Here is a 23,654-nt window from a genome sequence, read left to right on the forward strand (position 1 = left end):
CAGAGACCCTGCGAACCCTCCAAAACGGTGTAACTTACATGCATTATAAGCATATTTTACTCTGTGTGACTTCATATCGGGTCTAGAAATTAGTTCTGAAGCCTTTTGGTTTTGTTTCCAGCAGTGAGTAACAATTGTTGCTCCCTCGTGACTACTTATGAACGTGTATAAAATGAGCAGATGATTTCAAACAAATAAATACCGATCACATTTACGACAGCTCAGTGCTCCTCTTACAGCAGTGGTTGTTCAACTTAGAAACACGCTGGGAACCCCTGTGAGCTCTGGAGGGGGTTGCGCTTTGTGCGGGGCGAGCCGAGCGGCTGAAATGCTGCTGGTGGCAGGACCGAGGTGCCTTGTCTGCACAGTGTCAGGAAACTTTCACTGTCTGCCACACTGTGTTGTCTGGATAGGTTGGCTTTAGTCAATTTATTTTCCATATTTAAAACTTTTCCTTTGTTTTCCAATATCACTTTTATTTTTTCCTTCTCTTGGCAAGCAATCTAGCAAAGACCGTTATGGAATTAGAAGTATAACTTTAGAGGTTTTCAGCATTTTTCTGCCAAAACTGTGTGTTTGAGAGGTTTAAAATATAAAAATAGTGGGTTTATTGGTGTTCTTATAGGTTTTTGTGAGGTTTTGGGGAGAGTGGCAGGGGAGAGGGAACCGACGTCTGTACTTTCCCTACCTGTTTCTGCACAGCTTTGTGTGTAGATGCTGTGTAGGCCAACATTTCGATTTAGGTAACACGGGCTGCATGGCCAGTAGAGGGAGCCCAGAATCACAAAATAATGGAGATACTGTTGACTGGAGGAGTTGGGGTGATAAACTTGCTTTGATAATGTACGGGAATTTTGTGATTCTATTTAGAAGGATGTGTTGATTGTTTCCAACTTATAGTGATTCTGAGGAAGAGCATTTATGAAATGTTGAAATACTTGGTGTCTTTTAAATTATCAAATTGCGTGAACAACTTTTATACTGGAAGACTAATCGGTAATTCTTTCTCTTTCCTGTGTTGCCGGTTGTTGTGACTTCATATCACCTTTACAGAAAGTAAGTAACTTTTCATTTTTTTTATATCTTTTTGGAAGTGTGCTTGTATGTGTGTATATATGTATATGCATAAAATAAACATAGAAGAAGAAGATTATCAATCTTAAAGACATACTGCCACAGAGGGTGACTCCCATGTGTGAATGACCACAATGATTTAAAGCAATCTCACCCAAAAGATGATAAATCGTATGAAAGTTCTGCATCTGAAGGCTGTAAATGGTAAACATATTCCTCACGTGTAGACTAGGGCAACAAAACTTGCAGCATGTTGGTATAAAATATGCTATTGCTCTAAAAATTCACAGATATCAAGCTATAAAGTAAAATATTATTGTATCCAATTTGATTTAACTGAATCAAAGTTGAACTGATTCGGAGTGTTTCAAGAACTTAGGTCAAACTGTGCGATTTTTGACATTCAGAGATACTCAGCCTCTTACTTGGCAGTCCTTGGCTGCTGTATTAATACATGCCAGCAGCTCTCAGCAGAATGAACACGTCCTCAGGCTGTAGGAGAATTTAGAAAGCATGTGATAAGTAGTCTGGATCCCTGAGAAACTGCTCTATGATTCAGACATCAGTCTGCATCATGCGATCTTTGATTGCTGGGTCTTCTAACCATGGTCCCATGTGTTGTGATAGCATGTACTGCAAGTGTTTCCAGCATCCCTTGTGGGTAATGTTTGGGAATTTTAATAATAGTGTTTTAAAGGGTGCTGCTGCTGACAGAAGAGCAGGGAAATCATTGGTTAACATGGGTCAAAACAGCAATGATAAAGGACACCATGGAATTTCAGTGTGAGCTGCTAGCTCAAAATATATCCACCCCGCCATGTCCAGATTATGATTTTGTTTGTAACTTTATTATGTGCAGTTTGTTTTGTGCTCATTATAGACATACCCAAGTCCAATTTCCAACAAGGGTGGATATGCCCTTTGTTTGCATGCCAAATTATTTAGGAATTGCAGATATCTGTATAAAACAAGCATAGCAGTAGTTAAAGTACTGCTTGGCTCAGTAGCTGATATGGTTTTCTTTGTAAGTCAGAGAGTTGTTTCTATTGTCCACTTGCCAGTTGGCAAGACTTTGAAGATTAAGATATCTGCTGTGAGCACAGTAGTGGTCATGAGGTATTGCCAAATCATCTATTTGGGGTTCATTCATCTCGTATCATTTAAATTCATTAATGATATCTAAAAATAAGTGTGGAGTCCAGAATATTTACGTCAGAACAGGAGAAGAATACAAATCACGTATACATGCACACACAGTTTTGTTTCTTGTTGATATATTGAGTTTGTCTTCCACTGCAGAGTCAGCAAGTTCTTTCTGTCTTGCAGAGAAAGTCTTTATCTGTGATAATGTTTCACTAAAAAGATCCAAGACTGTGAGAGTTGAACTTGCTTCACGATATGTATGTTAACATATGGAAGAAATTACGCAACTAGAACTGTTCTATTAAATGCTTTGTGTCTTTGCTTGTCAAACATTAATAGAATAAGGAAAATGTGCAAATAGAAGTATCCTGCTTATTCTAAAACTGTTTTAAGTAATTGCTAAAGTCAATGAAATGAGTTTATGTTTTCTGTGCTACTGCTAGCAGTATTTTTATAGTTCTACCAAATTTAGTTTTGTATTCTGTTACAGTGTTATATCAAAACCAGATGTGGAATTAGTTTTATTTGCAGGGATTAAAAAAAAAAGAAACAATCAATACTTCACAGAATTTTCATAGTGCTTGAGTATATTTTGAATACTCATAAAATAGATATCTATTAAATATCTGATTTGTGTATTAACAAGCAGCATTTTTACCTGTGCTTTTTTATTTTAGAGGTAGTAAATAAATTATATTGGACAGGACTTCCTGTCCTGAGGACATTTTATAGTTTAATTTTTACTGGAAGAGCAATTACCACACTAACCATCTTGCCATTAAATTAATATGTGTACAGTAAGGATGAATTTTATTGAAACAGAGCCATGGAAATCAACTGAAAGCATCTTTGTATGAAAGATGACAAGTTCAGCCCACTTTTATCTATAAAAAAATGTCAATCATGCAATTTTCAACAAATATTGCATGTTATGTTACAATATTGTGTAATAACGAATTGTCATTTCTGATGGACTTTTGAAGCCCTGTTCCTGGTTTATAGTTGAGTGTATAATTAATCCTGGAATACTTAGCAACACACTTAATGTAATGCACAGGCATTGTTCCACTTAACCAAGTGGAATATATTTACGTGGCTAAAGATAAGCGTGCGTGCAGGCTGGGGACCCCAGGGAAGAAGCACAGTTTCCGATTCAGTCCCCGAGTACACCGTGTACATTAGTCAGTAAATGAGGACAAAGATGTGATAGTATGTCTATAAATCTTGTCCTTTAATTTTAAAATTTAAATTAAATAAAACCATGTATGACTACCTTTTTCCCCACCATTTCTTAGATGAACTTTTCAGAATTATGTAAGAGTAGCTAGGGTAGAAACATTTGCTTTCTTTTTCTGATGCAAACATGGATAAAACACAAAGACAACCCTGTACGTGTACTCTTCTTAATGTATTGTGTTTCTTTTAAAATAGTTTCTTAACATGCATTCCACAGTGGTATTACAATTACTACCTTGAGTAGGTCAGTCTCTTAATCTCTGAAACAACTCTAATTAGAAAAGATGCTTGTATTTATGTATAGTAATGCGTACTGACCGTGTTAAGCCAGAAGATGGCTTAACTGTATATCACTTTTCATTTTAAATGTGTTCTTCCTGAGCTCTTTACTATTCTTTTGTTGCTTTTCATCCTATGGGATGCAGCTGCCCTTGAACTTGGTGCTGTTTTGATCATTCATGTGCAGCAGCCACATTGTCTGTAACATTTTAAAAATGTGGCTTCATGGTGTTATTTTCAAAGTAATTTCACATAAATATTTGGACTTTGGTGCTCTTAGAATGTGGAGCTGGTTGCTGTATGAAGAAAAGCATAATTATAATTCACAGACTTTTTGCCTCGAGCCTAGGGGACAGATGCATATGATTAAGTTTGAAACTGGCCTGTTATTGTAATGTAGATGTTTTCAGGGTTGAGAGAATTAAAAAAAAAAGGGGGGGGGGGGCAAAAAAAGGCTAGGCAAGGCAAGCATGAGGGTTTTTTTAAAAAAAAGACCGAGGGAATAGTTTTACAAGAGACACTCAATCTTGGACTGCACAATTTTATTTTTCAGTGGAACCTCTCCATTAGCTTGCCTGAATGCAATGCTTCATACTAACACTCGTGTAGGTGATGGAACATTCTTCAAAATCCCTGGGAAGTCAGGACTCTACGCTCTCAAAGTAAGTTTAAATTTTGTATATGGAAAGTACGTAGCGCTATTAATCCATTTTTTGAATGTCTCAATAGATACAAAGGTAAACAGATTAGATTCTTTGGAGAGGAAATGATCTGATAGTCCTTCTAACTGCTTTCAGATGTCTTTTAAAAGGATTTATAATGAAAGTAAACGTTGAATGTTTTATCCTAGAAAGCAATACATGTTCTTGAATTTGGCATAAGGTATAAAAAAATGTAGCTTAGCTAAAATGCTGCTCTTTCAGAGTTGTTCACAGAAAGGCCCTTTTTTATGACCAGTGAGATCAAGAGGATCAGTGACTTTCTCATTAAGTAATTGTGTTAATGTTTGATTTTTTTATAGTGAAAAACTATTTGCTAGTCTAATATAAATCAGCTTTGAATTTGTAGGTTGCAGCATTGCTTTTGAGAAGGAATATAATTACAGTGATAGAATTTTACCTTTATGCTATTTCTATTTCTTTTCCTCTTTGTTTTTCTTTTTTGGTATGTATATGATGATTTCTTTGGGTGGAAATTTTTTCTTGCTGTACATGGTCAGACTTAAAGGGGCATCACAATAGGAGTAGAGGAATGTGAGGCAGAGGTGAGAAACAAGAAACTGAGATTATATGTTTGGCGGTCTAAATGTAGTCAATTAAAATTTTGGGCCGGTGGGAAGCATCTTTTGTAATTTATGACAGATTTATTTGATGTAAGGGTTTAAAAAATATAAAGCTATATAAATTTGTCTGCTCCTGATAACTAAATATTCTGTATCTGAGATTGACTTAATAGTTTCCAGAAGCTTCATTTCCTAATTTACTAAAACAAATGCTGTTGTTTTTCTTTAAATCGGGAGATATTCTTGGCATAAATCCAGGTATTCACAATCACTCCCTTGCTTGTGAGCTCCAGGTTGCTTCAGCTGTTTAAATTCAGGAAACAGGCAAAGGCAGAAAAGAAACATTAAAGGATTTGTGTTTTGCTGCAGCGTTGTGGACACTCAACTGCAAAACTAGGATTTTTAACAGCCAAACAAGTCTGTTTCTGTTTAAAAAAAAAAAAAAGAAAAAAGAAAAGAGGAAGATCTTATATTTTATTTGACATTTTTGAAAAAAAGAGTATGTTATGACTTGATGGAACAGCTTTTTTGTTTTTGATTTGCTAGTTGTTTCATGGAGGTCTGTTTTTATGTCTTTCTCTGAAGTAACTCACAAGCGCATTTTATTTTTTTCTGGTTTTTGAAATGTAAGCGTGAGAGTACATGGCAGTAATTTATTTTTGGAGATGCAGCAGAATCATGATTGATTCTTTCTTGTTAATTTTAGTTTTCTTTTTTCTTTTTTTTAATGTAGAAAGAAGAATCAACATGCCCTACTGATGGAACATTGGATTTAGGATGTGAATCCGAGTTAGATGGCACTGAAATGGCTGAGACAAACAATAATAATGGAGAAGAAAATGGTGGTAGGTGTTTTAATTTCAATATTGGAGGGCATGTTTCGGGAAAAGAAAAGTATTATTTACTTAAGATTTACATGGTGTGATTTCTTAACAGTGTAAATAATGTTTTGTACTCAGTGGAACTATTTTTGGGTGACTTCCTCTCTGTTTTGGCCTTAAATAGAAATCAGGAATGCCAGGTTCTTTTATTTGAGTTATATTTGTAAAAGACAATGAGTAGTGCTGTTGGGTTTGTTCTGAGTAGGTAATTTTTTGGGTTACAATTTTTTTGTTCTAGGCCCCACAGCTAAACAGTAATTTGCCTTACCGGGCTTCAGACTTGCGGTTGTTGGATAGACATCTCACTGATTTCAGTGCAGGCATGTGGGGTTGGTCCCTCAGTAGAGTTCTGAGCACAGGACAAAGGTTTGTGGTTTTTTTGTTTCAGGAAGAGATCCTCCTGAGTGCCATGTTGACATAAAGACATGTCGAAGTATCAAATCCTGTGTTGTTTTTTTTTTTTTCTCTGAGATAATGACAAACTGAAACATTGCAAGAACTTGAAAATGGCAACCTTAGAAATATTTTTTCTTCTTGAAATATAATAATTGCTCATAAAAAAAACACAGTTCCTTGGTGACCTAAAATTAATTGCAAGTAATAGAAATTAATATTATTCTTATTAAAACTACACTCACATAATGCTTATAAAGTGAATGATTTATACAAAACTCAAGCTTTCTGGGACCTCTGAAAGAAACTTGCTGCCCCTTCACAACATGTTCCACTGCTGGACTGCAGCATACTGGTTTGGCTCATTTTGTATACAGTGAGAAGGTGTCCTGTTTACAGCTGGGACATGTAAAGGCTCAACTCATGTTGCTGTTCTGCCACAGACTTCCTTTTTGATCTCGAACAATTTACTGAGTGTCCATGCTGCGCCTGGAAAGGACAGATGCTGCTATTTCAGTATCGCTCAATTGAAAAATCACAACATGCTCAGTGATAGGAGTAACAGAACTACCTAAGACAGGTTGTTGTGGATTTAGTGGTGAAGTTTTGAAACTCAGTGGAAAAACAAAAGTCAAGAATTATTAAATGGCTCTGCTTCTTCATTTTCTTTGATATGTCTATACGTTAACAGACTCTGCTTGTGCAGTGGTTTTATGCTTATATAGTATATACTGCATGCATAAGTGAACATATTAATATATATTTGTGGTTCTTCAACAGTTTCTGTCTGATACTGAGGCAATTAGCTGAAGTACACTTTCCTAAGCGGAGGAAGAATACAGCAGTGAAGAGCAGTGTAAATACAGTTACAGATCAGAAAGCAGAAGTTGATGTTAGTTGTTACAAACAAACAAAAATCATGACCAAAACCTGGCAATTATTTAGGAGTGGTGGGGCGTAAATAAGGATACCAAAATGCCAGAAGTAGAAAATTGCTGAGTTTTCACTGGGTGGAGGCCGTATGCTATTTTCACAGTTTACAGTAATAAAAATAATTCTAGCATTTATGTTGACATAAAAGAGCAGCTGCTAAAATTAAACATGTTTTAGATATTCGGGGTAGAGCAGTAAATTACACCTAGCTTGGTTTTGGAGCAAAGAACTTTCCATCATATTTCATCTTCAACAAATCTTGGAAAACTGCAATATATTTAACTTTTTGAAAGCAAGACATTTTAAATTTTTTTTAATGTCACACACTGGATATATTTAAAAAGAGTAAGTGGGACGGCAATAGCAATTCTATATTACATATAAAAAGGCCAATGAGGGATGTGATCAATAATGCATTGGAGACAGCCTATCTTGCATCAGTCAGCTGATACAAAACATACTTTTATCAAACATATTTGATAATAGCTTTTCTTGAGATTGAAACTTTTGTTGTTAAAGGTTTCTGTTGATATATCTGTAGAATTCTATAAGTGATTTCATTCACAGTGTAGAATGCTTGGCTTAATAACAGCACTATGCCTGAGAAATGCAGCCAGTTTTAAATGGACTGAAAATTACAAAGTACTAGATCTGCAAAGGTGTGGGAATCACCATCCAGAGTAGGAATTTTTGCTGTTTTCTTGAGGATGTGATTTGACCACTCTTCATTGAATATTTTTGTCAATACTTTTTGAAAAATACAAAATCCTTCCTGCTTAAATTTATTGATAATAAATAATAATATTGAGACCTCTCTTGATTACCTTGCAAATGATTACAGTTGAACAGCATTAATTTTTTTAGACTTCAAAGTGAAGGAAAAATGGTCACATTTGTGCAGTGGAAACATATTCAATAAATCAGTAAATCTGTAAAGCATTTTAAGATCACAATAGAAAATGAATTGAACACGAATGAGATGCTTTTGCTGATTAGTTCAATGCAGTTCTTGGACTGTAATTCTGGTAGTACTGATTAAAGAATATAGGCACAGTGTTCCTTTGGGTATAGCACTAGTTAAATGATTACTAGGGTATTGCATTTGTCATAGCTGTAAGAAAGAATTAAGAAAAAAAGGAAAAGATTTAAGAACTTCTGAATGACCAAATACCTCCTTTGCTTTGTGAAATTTAATAGGGACAGTCAAGTTAGTTTATCAGAGATGAGGTGGTGACTTGATTGATTTGTAAATATTTGAGAAAAGGTATTTCTATAGAAAATAATTCATCTAACAGATCAAATCGAACAAGATGTCTTTCAATTAAACTTTTCACACTAAAGCTGGTATTTTTTTTCTTTCCAGGAAACTGTTCTGTGGCATAACATTCAGTTGAGTCCAAAAAACACTTGATGAAATTGTCTGACCTGTTTTTTAGAAAAAGTCAATAGATAGAATGTCTCCTTTCAGCCTTAGTATGTGTGTTATCTATATAAGAATGGACATTGTTTGCACTTTGTATTCTTAACAGATTGCATTTTTATTTGCTCTTGTTTCAAATGTGGTAGAGTCCAGAAGCCTCAGTTCTGACAGAGTGATCAGTAACTGTTGAGCAAGAGCTTTAGAAGCGCTGCTTTAAAGTTAGGTAGAAGCAGAGGGTGGAACCCTATGCAACAGCCTCAGTCTGTTTGTGGGCTTTTAGATTATAGTCTCCAGCTTTTGGATTAAAAAGTACCAGCTGACACTCAGAGAAGAAACACATTATTCCCCAGCAGGCACATTTTTCCCAGTATAAATGCAGGCTACTGAACAGTTTTATTAGCATAATAATATAAACATTCCTCACAGTTATAAACACATGACTTAGTGAAAGCTGTTACTCCACATCAGTATTGCCAAACTGACAACTCCAATGGCCACACCTCAGGATTTGTATTTCTTTCCCCACCTTCTCCAAAGGCATATGTTAAAGAAACTCTTCATGCTACAGTTGATTTTGTTTGGAATGGGATTTATACAGAAGTTCTCTAGCAGCTTCATATATTTTTATAAATTCCATTTCCCTCAAATACAGGGCAGCTTGTAAAGGTGCAGTTGGTAAAAGAATTAAAATCTCAATTACTGTTGCCTGGGAAAATGGTGACTATAATATCCCTTTGCCCATCAATAGGTTGTTCTGTTCTCAAAAGCCATTCGTCGCTGGGGTTTCTGAAGCCAGGGCTAATCCATCAGCCACAGAGCGGAGCTGGTTAAAAATTGTCTTCACACAAGCCAGTGGAATGCACAATGATGTAACTGTGGAGGAGGTGGCAATTCCTACAGTAGCGTGACTTCCTTCCCCAATCCCAACCCAAACATAGGTTCTGATGTTTGCCCAAATATGAGCAACATATGTCTCCTCTTGAGACACTTTGGTTTTCAGCACTTCCTAAAACTGCAAGTTACAAACATGAAATGGCAGAATTAATTTCTTAAGCAGTTTTCTTAGAGGTAGTAGACAAAATGATGGATGATAGAGGATCAGATTCATGCTGAAGCCTGTCTCTGTAGCTACTTTGATCCAAACACTTGAGCTTTTGGGACTAGGAAGCCACTAGGATAACTCCTGTAGTGAAGAATGAATGTTCATCTTTGTTTGAAACCTGACTCCACATTTAGATGTTCAGTTCCTTTCCAGGCACGGAATTTCTTCCAGTTCAGGGAAACCTGTTATTCTTAGCATCTCGGCTCTTGGGAATAATATTGGATGATTCTGCTGATTACGTTTGTTGCACATGGCAACATCTGGATGTGGGATGGGCTCCTCTGAATGCAGAAGGGCAGTAACAGGATAGCAGCTCGAACATACAGAGTTTTGGATGATGCATCAGAAGGAGACTGTTTTACCTTTTGGTTTTTCTTAATCTCACTGCAAGTAGCTATAAAATAAAAATACTGTACCCAGGATCCAGTTTAACTTCTGTTTGTTTCATTGCCACTGGAGCGGACTCATAAGAACTAGAGAAGATACTGTGGAGCTTGAGGGAGAGATCTTTCTCATCTGCTTGTTTTGCTGTACAATAGAGTTAACGAGGCCTAAGAAATCAGTGGCTTAGTGATGATAGGCTGTATATTTGTAGTGGAAAATGTTGACTTCTTTCGGAATACGGATTAACAGTTTTCAAAACTTTGTGAAATGTTTGGACTCAAAAGCTTGCTGAGAATATAATGTGATGCAGTGCAAGCTACTAAGCTGATGTGGTATTTGATGTCTTTTTCCAAAAAATACTGTTAAATATTACTTATTCTTCCATGGTGCTCCTATTGCTTTACCAAAAGGTTATTACAGTCACAGTAGTGTCCTTGATGTATGCATCTGTTTTTGCTTAAAAAGGCGAACTTGTACAATTAACTAACTCCCAAACTGGTTTTCATATTCAAGAGCTGATGGCACCAGTCAACTTCTGAGTGTTCAGATTTTGTGAGCTGGGCTCTAGAGATCAAAGAGTGATGGAGGTGAATTACTTGATACATCTGTGTCAGCAAAGCCTGACCATTTAAGTCAATATAAGTGTCACCCAAAGAAAACATTGAATTTTATGGATATTTTAGAGGGAGATTTTGTGTATGTTTTCCTAAGGGAGTTCTCCAGAGTGTGTATCCAGTATCTCCAGAGTGTGTGTGTACATTTTGTGCTTGAGGTAGACTTAATTCTTTAGCATATGGTAGCAATATTAATTTGTGTTTCGTAATGTGGCCATTGGTAAACAATCTTTCTCATCTGCTGTGGTTTCCGTAACTGAGAAGGAAGTAAAGTGCTGTTGATTTTTCTGGTTTGATTTTAAATCAGTATGGTCTGTCTGAAATTGGAATTAATTGTGCTATTAATTTTGGGAAAATAAGCCCCTTAAAGCACTCCAGGAACTTTTCTGTCCATCTAGTTACATAAGTCTGTTTATAATTATTCCAAATAACTTTGAGTGGCAGTGAGACAGAATAATTTTAATTTGTATTTCTACATTTTTTTTCTTTGAAGAAACATGTCTTCTAATATCTTATTAAAAAGTATCGTATTTCTTGGTCAGGGAAGGTAAAAGGTAATAAAAAATTACAGACATAGCCTATAAAATTAGAAAGTAAAGACATAGCGTTGCTGATTTTTATAAATGATAGCCTGACAAAATGGAAGAGAGGAAGTTATTTTAAATGGAGGTTGTCAGAAATGTTTTTAACATGCTCTTTTTGCTAAGTAATTCTAATTCTATCATTCATGTTAACACTCTCTGAGCACTCACTGAGGAGGTCTTATCTTCAGAAACCCAGCTGCTCTTCCAGCTCATAACCTAACAGTTTATGTCTTAGTAGCTGCTTTTTGCTTTATTCCTTCACTCAGTCCTGGGCCTTGAAGAAGCCAGTTTAAAGAATGGAGCCTAATTATTCTCCACTAAATGGAAATGCCTCCTGTAGGCTTAAAACTGGTCTTGTTCTCTTTTTCTACTGTAGCAGTAGTGGTGAAGGCTCTTTATTTGCTAACCAAATATTTTTCCTTCATCTGTTGCATTCTTTCAGGGTTCTTTTTTTTTTTTTACCTCCCTAGCATCCAGTGTGTTTTTAGCGTTCTTTTCTGAGAAATCTTTTGAAGAAAATATGGTTTCAATAATATTAATGCATCCTCAGTGCTTATGAACAAGACTAGATGCAACTTTCCAAAGTTGTACATATGTACAAAGACCACCGGCTCTTATTGAATTTGGTTTTCTTTTACTCTGTTCTTTGATTTCTGTAGCATAACTGCCTGCTCTGTTCTTAAGGCATTGTTTTTTTCATGAGGATTGTCAGTGTTCACTTCAAACACATATTTTTCTGTCATATTTTTCTCTTTTTTGACTTTGATTCATTCAGAGAAAAGCAGTTAGACTTTATCTGTGTTAATGAACACATAAATAAACACAATTTTCTGTGGTCACAGACATTGTAGTATAGTGAGATTTTGGCACAGATTGATTTAAATCACTAAGTAGCAGAATGTGTTTTAAAGAATAAATTTACTCATTGTCCCATATTTGTATTTCTTTTCCAATAGAATAGCCAATTCATGTTGTTTTGCAAACAATATCTCAATTATCCTCTAAATAAAACCTGTATATAAATTTTAGTATTATTTTTTGCTAGTAAAGTGAACAGACTGTATAAGTTATTAAGCAAGTCTATAAATTAATGTAATGTATTTAGATTTTTATTTTTATCTTCTACTTTTGGAAAACAGGCAATGCTGTCTCTTATTTACTAGATGGTTAGGTTTATTATCATGATTTGTATCAAGGTGGTTTGAAATGGAAATGTAATTAAAACATGGAAAACAATATTTAAAGTAGCTTCTTACTATTTTAAGCTACTAGATATATGCAGGAAAATATTTGTAATTACAAAAGGTTTTTGAAAGGACATATTATTAGTTGTTAATAAACAAAGTTGACTTTCACTACTCACCATGTTATTTTAAACTTTTAAGCAGTGGATTTCAGCCTTACATACCTGTTTCTTTAATCTCGTAGACTACAGGAAAAAGTTTGGTTTTCAGAACCCTGAAAGAACTAGTTTGGGGTTGCACTAAACTGAATCGGCCTGGAGTGAAGTATATCCTCTATGTCTGCAGAAAAGATTACAGCGATGGAAAGCTATTTATTGTCTCAGTGGGTTTCAGCTCCATTCACTCAGTAGAACGATCCCTTTTCCTTGGTTTAACTTTGTTGTCAAAACTTTAAAGAATCAGAAGCAAAAGAAACCAATACATTGATATTATTTTAATGTAAAATCAAAGTAACAATAGAAATAAGAAAAATGGCATCTAACAGATCCTGTCACAATTTCAGGGCTTATTGTTAGAAGAAAAATCAATGAAAGCGCAAAATTAATATAGAGCTTTGCTTATTTTTATTCCTGTGCTGTATCATGACTTTGACAATAACAGTTGTATTGTTGAGCATCAGCAGGTAGTGTTTCCAAACCTCTCCAGGATGAACTTTATCACCAAAATAAATAGGGAAGACTCTGGGATAATTTCCTAGAACAGAGTCATAAAAATCAGAATTTCCCATTTGAACAAGAAGGTAATAGGAGTTGCAGTCATTCCAGAGAACAGGAATAGATTTTTCAAGACAGGTCATGTTGTATCCTCTCTTAGGAGGGATATTTAAGTACGTAAGAGTTTCCATTCATTAGGCATTTCTAAATCTGCTCTGTTCTCCTTCTAGCTCTGGGGTTTGTGCACTCACACTTTCTCTGGTTTTTTTTCTTCAGTTCTTTGACTCTCAGACTTTGCTAGAAAACAGTAAAAAGGTTATATTTGAAAGAAAAGACAAAAGCTGGGTAATTCAAAATGTCAGGTTTTTATTTTGGTGTACATGTTTTTTCTCTCAGGAGCTTGGCTATTGCAGTGATTTAGATTATATAAACCAGCTATTGTTTGTTTTCTGCTGACACTTTGCTGCTGCTTTAAGTTGTCTATTTTGATAGTAAGCTTTGCTCATCATGTGGAAAAGATTGATCCAAGCCAAGAGATGGTCTAAACTCAGAACCTGTTTTGTGTTGCAACTTTGTGTATTTTGACAAATCCTTCAAGTATAAGGCAAAAATGTGACAAATATCAATTATAAATCTTGTGACAAAATAAGATTTGTGTTACCTGCTAATGAAAATTTTTAATCTAATTAATATGAAAATTATCCTGACATAGTGGCAATGCTATAAAACAGAGTGCAATACCTTGTTTGTGAGGTATTAATTATTTTTTTCTTTCAGTGTGAAAACAAATGCTTAATGTCACGTGTCTTATGGTTGCCATTAAATCTTCATAGCTAAATTGTCTCTATCTTTTTTCTTAATAACACAAAGAAAAAATAATTACAATATCTCTTCTACGAAACATTGCTAAAGGCAAGGGAGTTAGAATGCTATTTCAGATGTCTGCTCATCCCACTGAAGGATGTGAGGAGAAAACCATAGACAAACAGAAATATTGGTCTAAAATTATTTCTGGCACGTGTCTGAAGCTGCTTTGACTGTCTTCAAACTGTTCTGGTAGGTATGGGAAGTATGGCAAACCTTGGAAAACCATATACAGCCGCAGAACACTATAGAGATGTGGCAACACGCAAACTGACTTGAATTGAGTCAGCAGAGGAGAATTGAAAAAAGCTGCTTAATTTCTGGATCCCTCCTAATGCTGTTTTACCTGGGCTGTCTTAGGACACTAGTGAGAGTAATAGTAGTTCATGACATCAAGAGTGGAAAGGTTTTTACAGCCCCTTTAGTCAAGCTTGCTGACTACCAAAATTAATGGGGTGCTCCAGCTATTTTTACAGCTTTCTTTTCTGTTTAATAAAACTGTTAAAAAAAATAAATAATATTTCCTTTTATTTTTAACCAGGGGACTTTCTCTGTGTCTCACACAACATCTGTTCAAGAGGCTGTTTAATGCAAGTACTGTTGTATTTGTTCATTAAAACATGTATTATTTAGAATGACAAGCAGCAGTGCATAGCACCTGAGAGAACAGCACTCCTCTTTGCAGGATATTCCAGTCTACCTGTTAAACAGGAAACGGGGCTCTTTGCTTTACCAAGAAGTACTTATAAAATAGAAGAGTCTGGCTCCTAGGAAGCCTTTACAATCTGGCATGAAGTTACACATTTATAAATATTTCTGGGACACAGGGTCATCACTGCCTTTCGTATAAATAGACATTTATACATAATAATAGACATTTATACATAATAATCCATTAGAAATGTCTTGGTGAGGAAGATAATTTTTGTCTAGCTTCTGTGTGAAAACCATAGTTAAACTATTTCAGTTACCTTTCAGGACCTGGAAGGCAAAATATACAAGGCCTCCAAAACTGCATAGAAAGGGTATGATGAGGTACAAATATTTTTGAAGCAATGCATTTATTTAGAATATGGGCAGATTTTAAGGACATCTGGACCTCAAGATTAGTTGAACTTTTTTTTTTTTTCCAGGCACCTGCTTTTATTCCTTTTTTTTTCCTTTTTTTTTTTTTTTTTTTCCCTTTCTCATCATCAGGATTTTCCAAGATACGGGGAAGATAATCCCCATAATGGTACTCTGATACTTATTTTTTTTTTCTCCCCTTTAGAAGTTTGCCCAAAACAGACATCTGAAGAAATGTCTTCCAATCGTGATTCAAGCCTTACTAATGCACCAGTGCAAAGCAAGCTAGTATCTTCCTTCCAGCAGCACACAAAGAAAGCACTTAAGCAGGTAAGGTCATATTGACTGATAATCAATTGGCTTCCCTTTAGCATGTCTGTCTTATACAAATAAGATCTCAGCAGAATTTCAAGGCACTTCTAGAGGATTTTTAGTGCTTTGTTTAGTAGTATCTGATGGTTTCTTAAGTGCTTTTCAAGTGAGCAGAATTGTTTATATTATCACATCCCTGCTTTTCCTGTGCAAGCATTTGTGTTGGAAAATTTCTGTGAGGCTTAAAATTAAAAAAAAGGTTTTGAAAGAAGTTCTACAGATAGGTAAGAATCTGGGTATACTTGCTGTTCATATTTTATTTGTAGTTTGTTAAGTGGTTTTCTTTTATACTGTATTTGACAGCACAGTGTATAAAAGTAGAGTCATTTTTGGTTTTTTAATAACTTTGGATGATTAAGGTTGCATGATAAGTATTGAAGCTTAGCAACAGTAACTGAGTATGGAAAGTCAGGTATTAACAGAAAGCATAACATTATGAAAATTATTTTTCAACAGTGCCAAATTAGTTCAGCTTACAGACGGGCAAATGAAAAAGAAAACTAAAAAATTATAATTCCAAAAGAACTGTTAATACCTCCTCTCAATTTTGAGGATGTAAGAAGTGTTTTAGTCTTGTGAAGACTATAAAAATGAAATACAACTTTTTAAAAGTGTTAGCATAATGAGATGATGTTGTCGGTTTGTTTTTTTTTATTGTAACTGCTCTCTTAGTTACAGTTAACAGAGGTCTGGTATTTCATGGAGTAGTTTATTGCAGCGTTGTTGATTTAGGCTTAAGTTAAGCAAAGCCTGTTCACATCTCCTTCTCGAACACTTAAGTATTTGTTCTTAGTTTTTCATGCAGTTTAAATCCACTAAAATTAATAGGATTATCATTCACATAAGGGTATCTTGTTCTTGCAGGCTTTGAGGACTGGAAAGGATTGTTAGCTTGGGGTCTCATATCTGTTCGGTCAGGAAGCTTGAGCAGTGGGCACAAAGCAGCTCACTAACTGTGTGGATAGTTGGGAAAAAGACGCTCTTTGTAAACTCTTCTTTTGCAATATGTGAACTTTCTTAGGGGTGGGGGGAGTGGGCAAAGGGAAAGGAATGGAAAAAGAGGGCAAAGCCACAAATATTAGGACTTGTATTTTAAACAATAAACAATTTTAAACACTACCATTTGTCACTTAGCAGGTGTATAGCATTGAGAGTAATTTTTAAAAGGGCAAAGTAATCAGAATAGCTTAATTAATATAAAAAGTCATAACATTGATGGGAATCTTTGAAAACATTCCCTAAGGCAATAGGGTTAGAGCAACATCAGAAAATTAAGTAATCAATAAAAAGGAATCAGTTTTAATTAAGTTTATGGTAATTAGATCCTGAACTTCTGACTATGAGAGTATTATTACAGCTATCAGTAAAATGTTTTCTCTGTGTACAGTATGAGAGAAATGGACATTTTTATTGTGGAATAGTAGAGGATTTTTGCTTTCTTTGAAGTTTCAGGTGTTGGCTACTGTCATATGCACTTTGCAGTTGTGATTTAATTTGATATTGTAGCAGAGGTGAATAAACTTTAACAGTGATTTTATTTATAAAACCACTGTTGGAAATTTATTATTTCACTTTCCAAACTTTCTGTTGTTTTTATGGATACATAATACCTAAAATTTGTACGAAGAAGAACCTGTGTTACCTTTGAATACACAACGAACTTTAGACAGTTGTATGCAACGCTTCTCTAGCTGATACTAGCTTACTAGTTCCATTATCATGCTCTCAGCAAGTGCTTATACTGTATAAACATATATATATACTGTATATGTGTTGTAATGGGGTCTTCCCTAGCTGTTGCTTTTTTTCTATTACTAAACATTCTTCAGAGAATGAAAGCCTACAAGATAGTCTTTCAAACAGTTTCCTACTCAGTTTATTTAAAAATAGTGGACTCTTCACATTAACTTGATCCTGTGTGTGTTTGTTTCGTAATCCATTAAAATTAAAGTAAGAGGCAAGTTGGTCATGTGCAGTACTGCTTGATGATCTGAGCTAGAATGAGATTTTCCCCACTGCTTATCTACTTATTGACTACTCAGTCCTATGTAATTATCTTTAAAGTGTTATATGCTGAATTTCCATATGATTTTATTTTTAATGAAATCTAGAGGTTTATTCCTGCAAAGAGCAATCTCCCATTTCCTTGTAACAGCCTGCATTTTAGGATGTTCTCAGGAATCAAATTAGTCACAACACTGCATTTCTAGAGCTATGCTTGGAGCTTGGAGAAAAGGGCATTTTCTGAGTCCTGGCTCTTGGTCTTGACTTCCCTCAGGCAGCAGTAGATCTAGGGTACTTTACAGGGGCTAGGGAGGTCTGAAGTTGTCAATGGACTCTCACAAGGTCTGTGTCACAGTTCAGACCTTATCTACTCACCTTTCAAAGGCCAGGCTGCCATTTCGTTCTGGAGACTTTCCAGCTTCACCACCTTCCATAGCGTGTTGGGAGAAAGGTTTTTGAGTGTTTCACATTTGGGTGTGTTTCAATGCTTCTTTTTTGGTTTTGAGAGAGTTTCGGTTTTGCTCTTGTATCGTATCTAAATGTAATACCCAACAAAAGAGTTCCCATTCATGAGGGTTTAGACAAAAGAGTCTGTGGTGTAGGTCTGCCTTTTACACTTGGCTTTCTGATGGCAGATTGTACAGATTTCTGTTTTGCCGTTGGAAGTGCTTGGGTATGTGTGCCCAGCTGTTCCTGATCCAGTACCTTTGAAAAGCAGGTTTATGGCATGCTGTCACATGCTGGTTTCCTATCAGTACTGATCAGTTCCATACTGATTTACCTCATTTTCGCACTCGAGAGTTTTGGCATGCAGACCTATGTAAGGACCTCTTCCGGGGAAAGTACTGAACTACATCTGCATCTGCTAGCAGTGGTACATGGTCACACTACTGTGTGAATTATTCGTGCTCTGGACAAGGCTAACGCAAGTACGGACATCAAGTCATGGCATAGTATCTACCATGCTCCTCTGTGGTCCAGTTTCTGTTCCATTGACTTGAGGTGATATTTTTTTTGGAAGTCTTCGCTATGTACACATTTGTTTGTATCTATCAAGATGTTCTTGGAACATTTCCAGAAGAAACAATCATACCTGCAAACTGGCCTCATGTAGGTAACACTGAGCATGTGGGAATGCCCAGGACATTGAGGTGGTGTTAGTGTCTGTTGGACTCTGATAGCCAAGTATAAGAGCACCTTGTCCATCAGTGTACCAGTTGTTTCCTGGGGCAGTACCAAGAGAGGATAAAGAACTTGAAGATGCGCTGTTAAGATGTCTGGGATGATAGTAGACCTCCCAGACCTGGAAGAAAATCCTGCCTCACTTTTGGCATTTTGGAATCAGCACCAAGAAGGGTACCCATAAATTTTCTCTTGGGAGAAGAGAAGGATACTCCATTCAGACTCAGGATCTGAATACAGACCAGGACATGTCTGAGACTGTGCTGGGCATCCAGTTCTCTTTGTAGAGACAGAAACTCCAGAGACAGCAGCCAAGTGGGTTTGGGAGGAGAGAAGCTCAGGAAATAAGGGAATCTACACAAGGTATGTTACTGCCTCTGGTTTGTTTTGTTTTTCTTAACTTGGGGCTTTGTCTGCATGCGTGGTGGCTGGGATCATAGATGTGCCACTATTTTATACATAAAGTGGGTAGATGCAGTTTTTTACAGAGAAGGAAGGCACCCATCCATACGTCTTCTTCTTATAGTAGAAGTGGCAACTCCACACCCTTTTTTTTCCAGTGGATGCTGTTAGGCCCCAAGCAGTAAGAGCTATGGGGAAGTTACAGTTTGGCTCATGTGTTGCTTCGAGTAACATTTAAGGCTGACTTTTCTAGTACAACTGTAATTATTATTAGAAACCAACCTATAACCTGAAGCAACAAGAGACTAAATTTTAGAGCAGAATGGTGTACGGAGTAATTTAGCCCTTATTTACCTAAATTCACACGATTAGTTTATAAAGATTTCCTTGTTTGTTAAGGACACAGGTGTCCAAGTGTCTGAATCCTGATCTCCCTTGATGCTGGTGTGGATTTGCTTTCCTGTCTTCAGCTCAGGCACACTGCTTACCTTGTTTGAGAGAAGAACAAGAGCAAACTCACCAGTCTTGCTCCCTCCACACTCCTTCTGTTAGGACTTCTTTCATTGATTACAGCCAGATGCAGGTTATCTTGAAGCATTTTGCTGTCTGTAGAAAGTATTCCATTATGAGTCGGTCTGTGGTGTTTATCCTTTGACTCATGTGAGCATCTACTCACTCACACGTTCTGATAAAAGCCTGATGTATTTGCCTGCCCTCCTTTCCCTTCCTAGCCCCCAAAGAAACAAATGTGACAGAGGAGATTGTTATGATTATGTCCTTAGCACTTAGAAATTGAGCACAGGGTGTCTTCCTGAAAGGCTCTGAAAATCCAGTGTGAACTGAGAGGTATTTTTTGTAATTAATTCCTCGCTATAGAGAGTGTGCTGCAATTTCTCAGTGTCTCCGTTAACCATTTTCCTATGTTTCATTTCAGATGCTACAAATTTACCAAGGCCACAGTTGGAGAATTCTGGCTCCATAGCCGAAGCATTTGATCAGATGTCTGGCAACATAAGTGATGATTCTTGACAAATTTTCCTGTCAACAAATGGAAAACAAGGAAAACATGTTGCTTTTTGACTTCTAGAGAGACATGGGAAGGGACAATGGAATTTACAAAATGCATTCAGGAAAATGGAAGTTTGAAGATGATAAACTAAACTGATTTTCTGATTGCCAAGACAAGTCTAGGGAAGAGGACAGAGAAACTATGGCAGGGAGACTGCATAATGGGGAAAAGAAGCTGGAAGAGCAAGAGTTCCAGCAGGAGCTCTTCAGGGAGTACATGCATTGCCCGAAGGCAGGCTGCACGGTATGTCCCTCTAAAGGTCCCTATGCATGGGCAGCATGTACCAAGCTGCTCAACACAGTGCTTGGGTAAGACACAAGACAATGTTTGTGAGACTTCTTCTGGGTCATCCCCATGGGCCTCAGCCTTTACCTGTAATGGAAAGAAAGGGACAGGAATCCACACAATCCCTGTATTCTTTTTGTACTGTTTTTTAATAACTAGCTCCCAGTTCCTGGAATATTCTGCTTGTTTGTTTTTCATCTGGGGTTGTTTGCATAGCATGCTTTTTTGCATCTCTCCTGCATGTTTTTGGTTTTAATAAATGTGTTTTCCAGAATTTCTTGCTCTGAGAAATAACTAAGAAGAATTTTAAAGCAACTTTAGAACAGAACGGTGTTGAAGTATATTGCCCCTCTCCCTCACCCTAGGACAGGTTCCCTCACGTAAAATATGTCCTAGCATGAACAGTACCTTGGGTCATATCTACCACTGCTGTGTAGTGAAATCTCCTCCCCAAATAGAAACTGAAAGTGCTCTCTTTGTTCTGTTCTGTAGATGCAGTTGCTTGTCCCAAGTCTCAGATTTGCTGATGATAGTGGCCTAGTTCTAAGCATTGCACTTCTCTGACAATGTTTCTCTTTAAGAAACCTGGGGAACTATTTAAGATGGGTTCGTCATTACTACTGTATCAATGACAAATATCATCACGGGAGATGAGAGTCCCATTTCTTTTGGCCTGTGCATAGCAGTCAAACTTTTCCCATGATGTTACGTGATTTTTCCATTAAGTGACAATGGGTGTCTTAAGTTAATATCTTCTTCTGGGCCGTATGAAAGGAACAGGTTTTGATTTGAATAGTTTATAACATGAAACTATACCCAGATGAGAATATACCATGCCTTGATTTTGAAATGCATCATAGAATTGGTTGGCCTTTTCAGGGAAAGACAGGAATTGGAACAGCTCAAAACTCTTCAGAGCTCTAAGAAGCCTCCTACAAAATGCTGACAAGCAGTTGTCTACTAAAATATTGTTCTAGGAGCTGCTTGGTCTCCAGCTGGTAGGTCCCCAGAAGGCTGTGTGCTCATGGTCCATGTGTGTGGGCATGTGGCAGAAATGGCTGAAACAGGATGTCTGGCAGAAAGGCGCTGCACTGTCACTGCTTACATCGGTGCAATGTAAATTGGTGCACCTGTTTCTCTGAGAGGTAATATGACAAGATTTTTTATCTGGAGAGTGATAATCTTGTCCTGAAGCCCCCACTGTATGCTTTGGACCCTTTAAAGAGTGTGCTTGCAATTTTGACCTAATGGGAAACATTGATTACTGTTTTAAGATTTTGTATTGACATTGCTGTCTTTCTTTCAGTTTGTTTTTAAACTGCTTTCTGCAAAACGTTTTCTTACCTATATGTATTTTGTTGTGCCAAGAAACAGATTTAAAGCACAGTTCAGCTGATAGATATTACTAGTTTAATACCACACAAACAATTTAAAGCAAAACAAAACACAGAACCAACAACAGTCTTTGGAAAAAAGTGTCACTTTGGAAAAAGTGTCATTGACTCAATGCATGTGCCGTCATCATCCCATTCACGTGCAAGTAAGAACAGACGTTGAACACATCACACTTTTTTTGTCCTTTTGTTTCTGTGGTTGTGAAAGCAACAAAAATGTTTACTTTGCAGTTTGTCATGATCTGCAGGAACTGTAGCTGTGAATGTGTTATTGTAATCCCAGAGAAGATAGTGCTGGCTTGCAGGTGTACAGAGAGGCACATAAATACACACATTGTCTCTGTACCATGAGCGTCTGAACACTGTGGTTCAATGTTGGTTAATATACAGATAAATGTTCAGTTGTTAATGTACTGTAGTTGCACAAAAAGACCCTGACTACTACTGGGACCTAAAGAATTAATATGCAGCAAGAAGTTATTTTTGTTCCAAATACAGACATAAGTGTCACACGGTAGAAGGATGGCATGGGACATGAATAGGTGCTTATTCCAGAAGATATTAGCAGAGTTTGAAAAGAAACTCTTAAGTCTTCAATCTTCCAGCCTGGTGTTCTACCGCTGCTTTTCATCTCCAAATGATCGGTTGCATATGCTTGGCACCAATACTGTTATGTTTGGTGTACAAGTCTGGTTGGAAGTACATTTATTTGGTCTATGCTTTGGAAATGGCACTTTGTTCTTTGTAGCTGTTTCCATAAGACATTTTTATTATTGTTTTAATCTTATATTTGTATGCTTATAACTGAGTACTTTTAATGTATGTTTGATATAAGAACTAGTGGCATCCTAAAAATAATAATGTGCTTTTTCTTTATCGTTCGTAGTGCCTGCTGTTTTATTTAAACTGCTTTGTGTATCCATGAGACAGGTTGCCACGGAGAAATTATAATTTAATAGAGACATGGGAATTAAAGACTGTCTTAATTTTGCTAACAAAATGAGGGCAAAAGAGAGGACAAAGACTGAATTTTATGATGGTGTTAAGTGAATCACTGATAAACTATAAATCTGTTTCATCTTTACTGATTTGGGATCCATGACCATGATGTAGAGTTGTTATTTATTTTGTGCAATAGACTTTTCTCAGTGTATCATGGCTTCTGTTTTTCACATGGCAGAATGGAAGGATTCCGTAGCTTTACATCTCTGATCCATAATGGGTGAAACTTCAAAGGTTGTTTCATGATACAAGTTTCAGAATGTAGACTTGACATTTATGGAACAAATAGAAATCTGGGACAATATTGCTTAATGAAACCAAGTGTTATGTGCCTTTGTTGTTAATAACTTAATTTTTAACATTCTCAGCATGCCATGCATTTAAGTGGTTTTCTACATAAATGGATAATCCGTATGCTGCGTTTTTTCATTTTGAGTTGAAAAGATGTGGGAAAGAAAAATAATAAATATCTCAAGCAGGAGTAAAATTGGAGCATAGAGCTTGACATTTTGCTTCTGGTGATCTTTTGGGGATGTATTTTTCTCCTCTCTCCAGTTTCATTTATATTGTTGCCTTTCATTTCTACTTCAAAGATGACTTTATTAGTTTTTACTGGAAAAGTCAACCATTTTCTCACATGGGTGAAGAAGTCTTTTGAGTGTTAGGGTTGACTTACATGTGAAATTATTATTCTTAAGAACAGGTAATGGCATTAATGAAACCTCCAGCACACTGCTATACTCCAGCAGGGGCATAAACTCCCCAAAAAAGAGGAGACTTGTGACTTGCTCTT

At 36.4% G+C, this 23,654-nt stretch overlaps 1 protein-coding gene across 5 annotated transcripts in view; it reads left to right on the top strand.

The window, feature by feature from the left end:
• The window catches only part of ASXL3 (ASXL transcriptional regulator 3), a 128,314-nt gene that overhangs the window by 51,046 nt on the left and 53,614 nt on the right, over window positions 1-23,654 (top strand). For 2 of the 5 annotated variants that reach the window (XM_065053430.1, XM_065053427.1), the window contains exons 3-5: window positions 4,286-4,394; window positions 5,748-5,859; window positions 15,357-15,481. In XM_065053430.1, the coding sequence (XP_064909502.1) occupies window positions 4,286-4,394; window positions 5,748-5,859; window positions 15,357-15,481 (346 nt within the window). Of the gene's footprint in view, window positions 1-2,419; window positions 2,475-4,285; window positions 4,395-5,747; window positions 5,860-15,356; window positions 15,482-16,428; window positions 19,073-20,045; window positions 20,424-23,654 lie in introns of those variants that run through there. The other 3 variants (XM_065053428.1, XM_065053429.1, XM_065053431.1) reach the window with 3 other exon arrangements.

The sequence above is a fragment of the Columba livia genome, chromosome 2, assembly GCF_036013475.1.
Source record: "Columba livia isolate bColLiv1 breed racing homer chromosome 2, bColLiv1.pat.W.v2, whole genome shotgun sequence".
Taxonomy (NCBI): Eukaryota; Metazoa; Chordata; class Aves; order Columbiformes; family Columbidae; genus Columba; species Columba livia.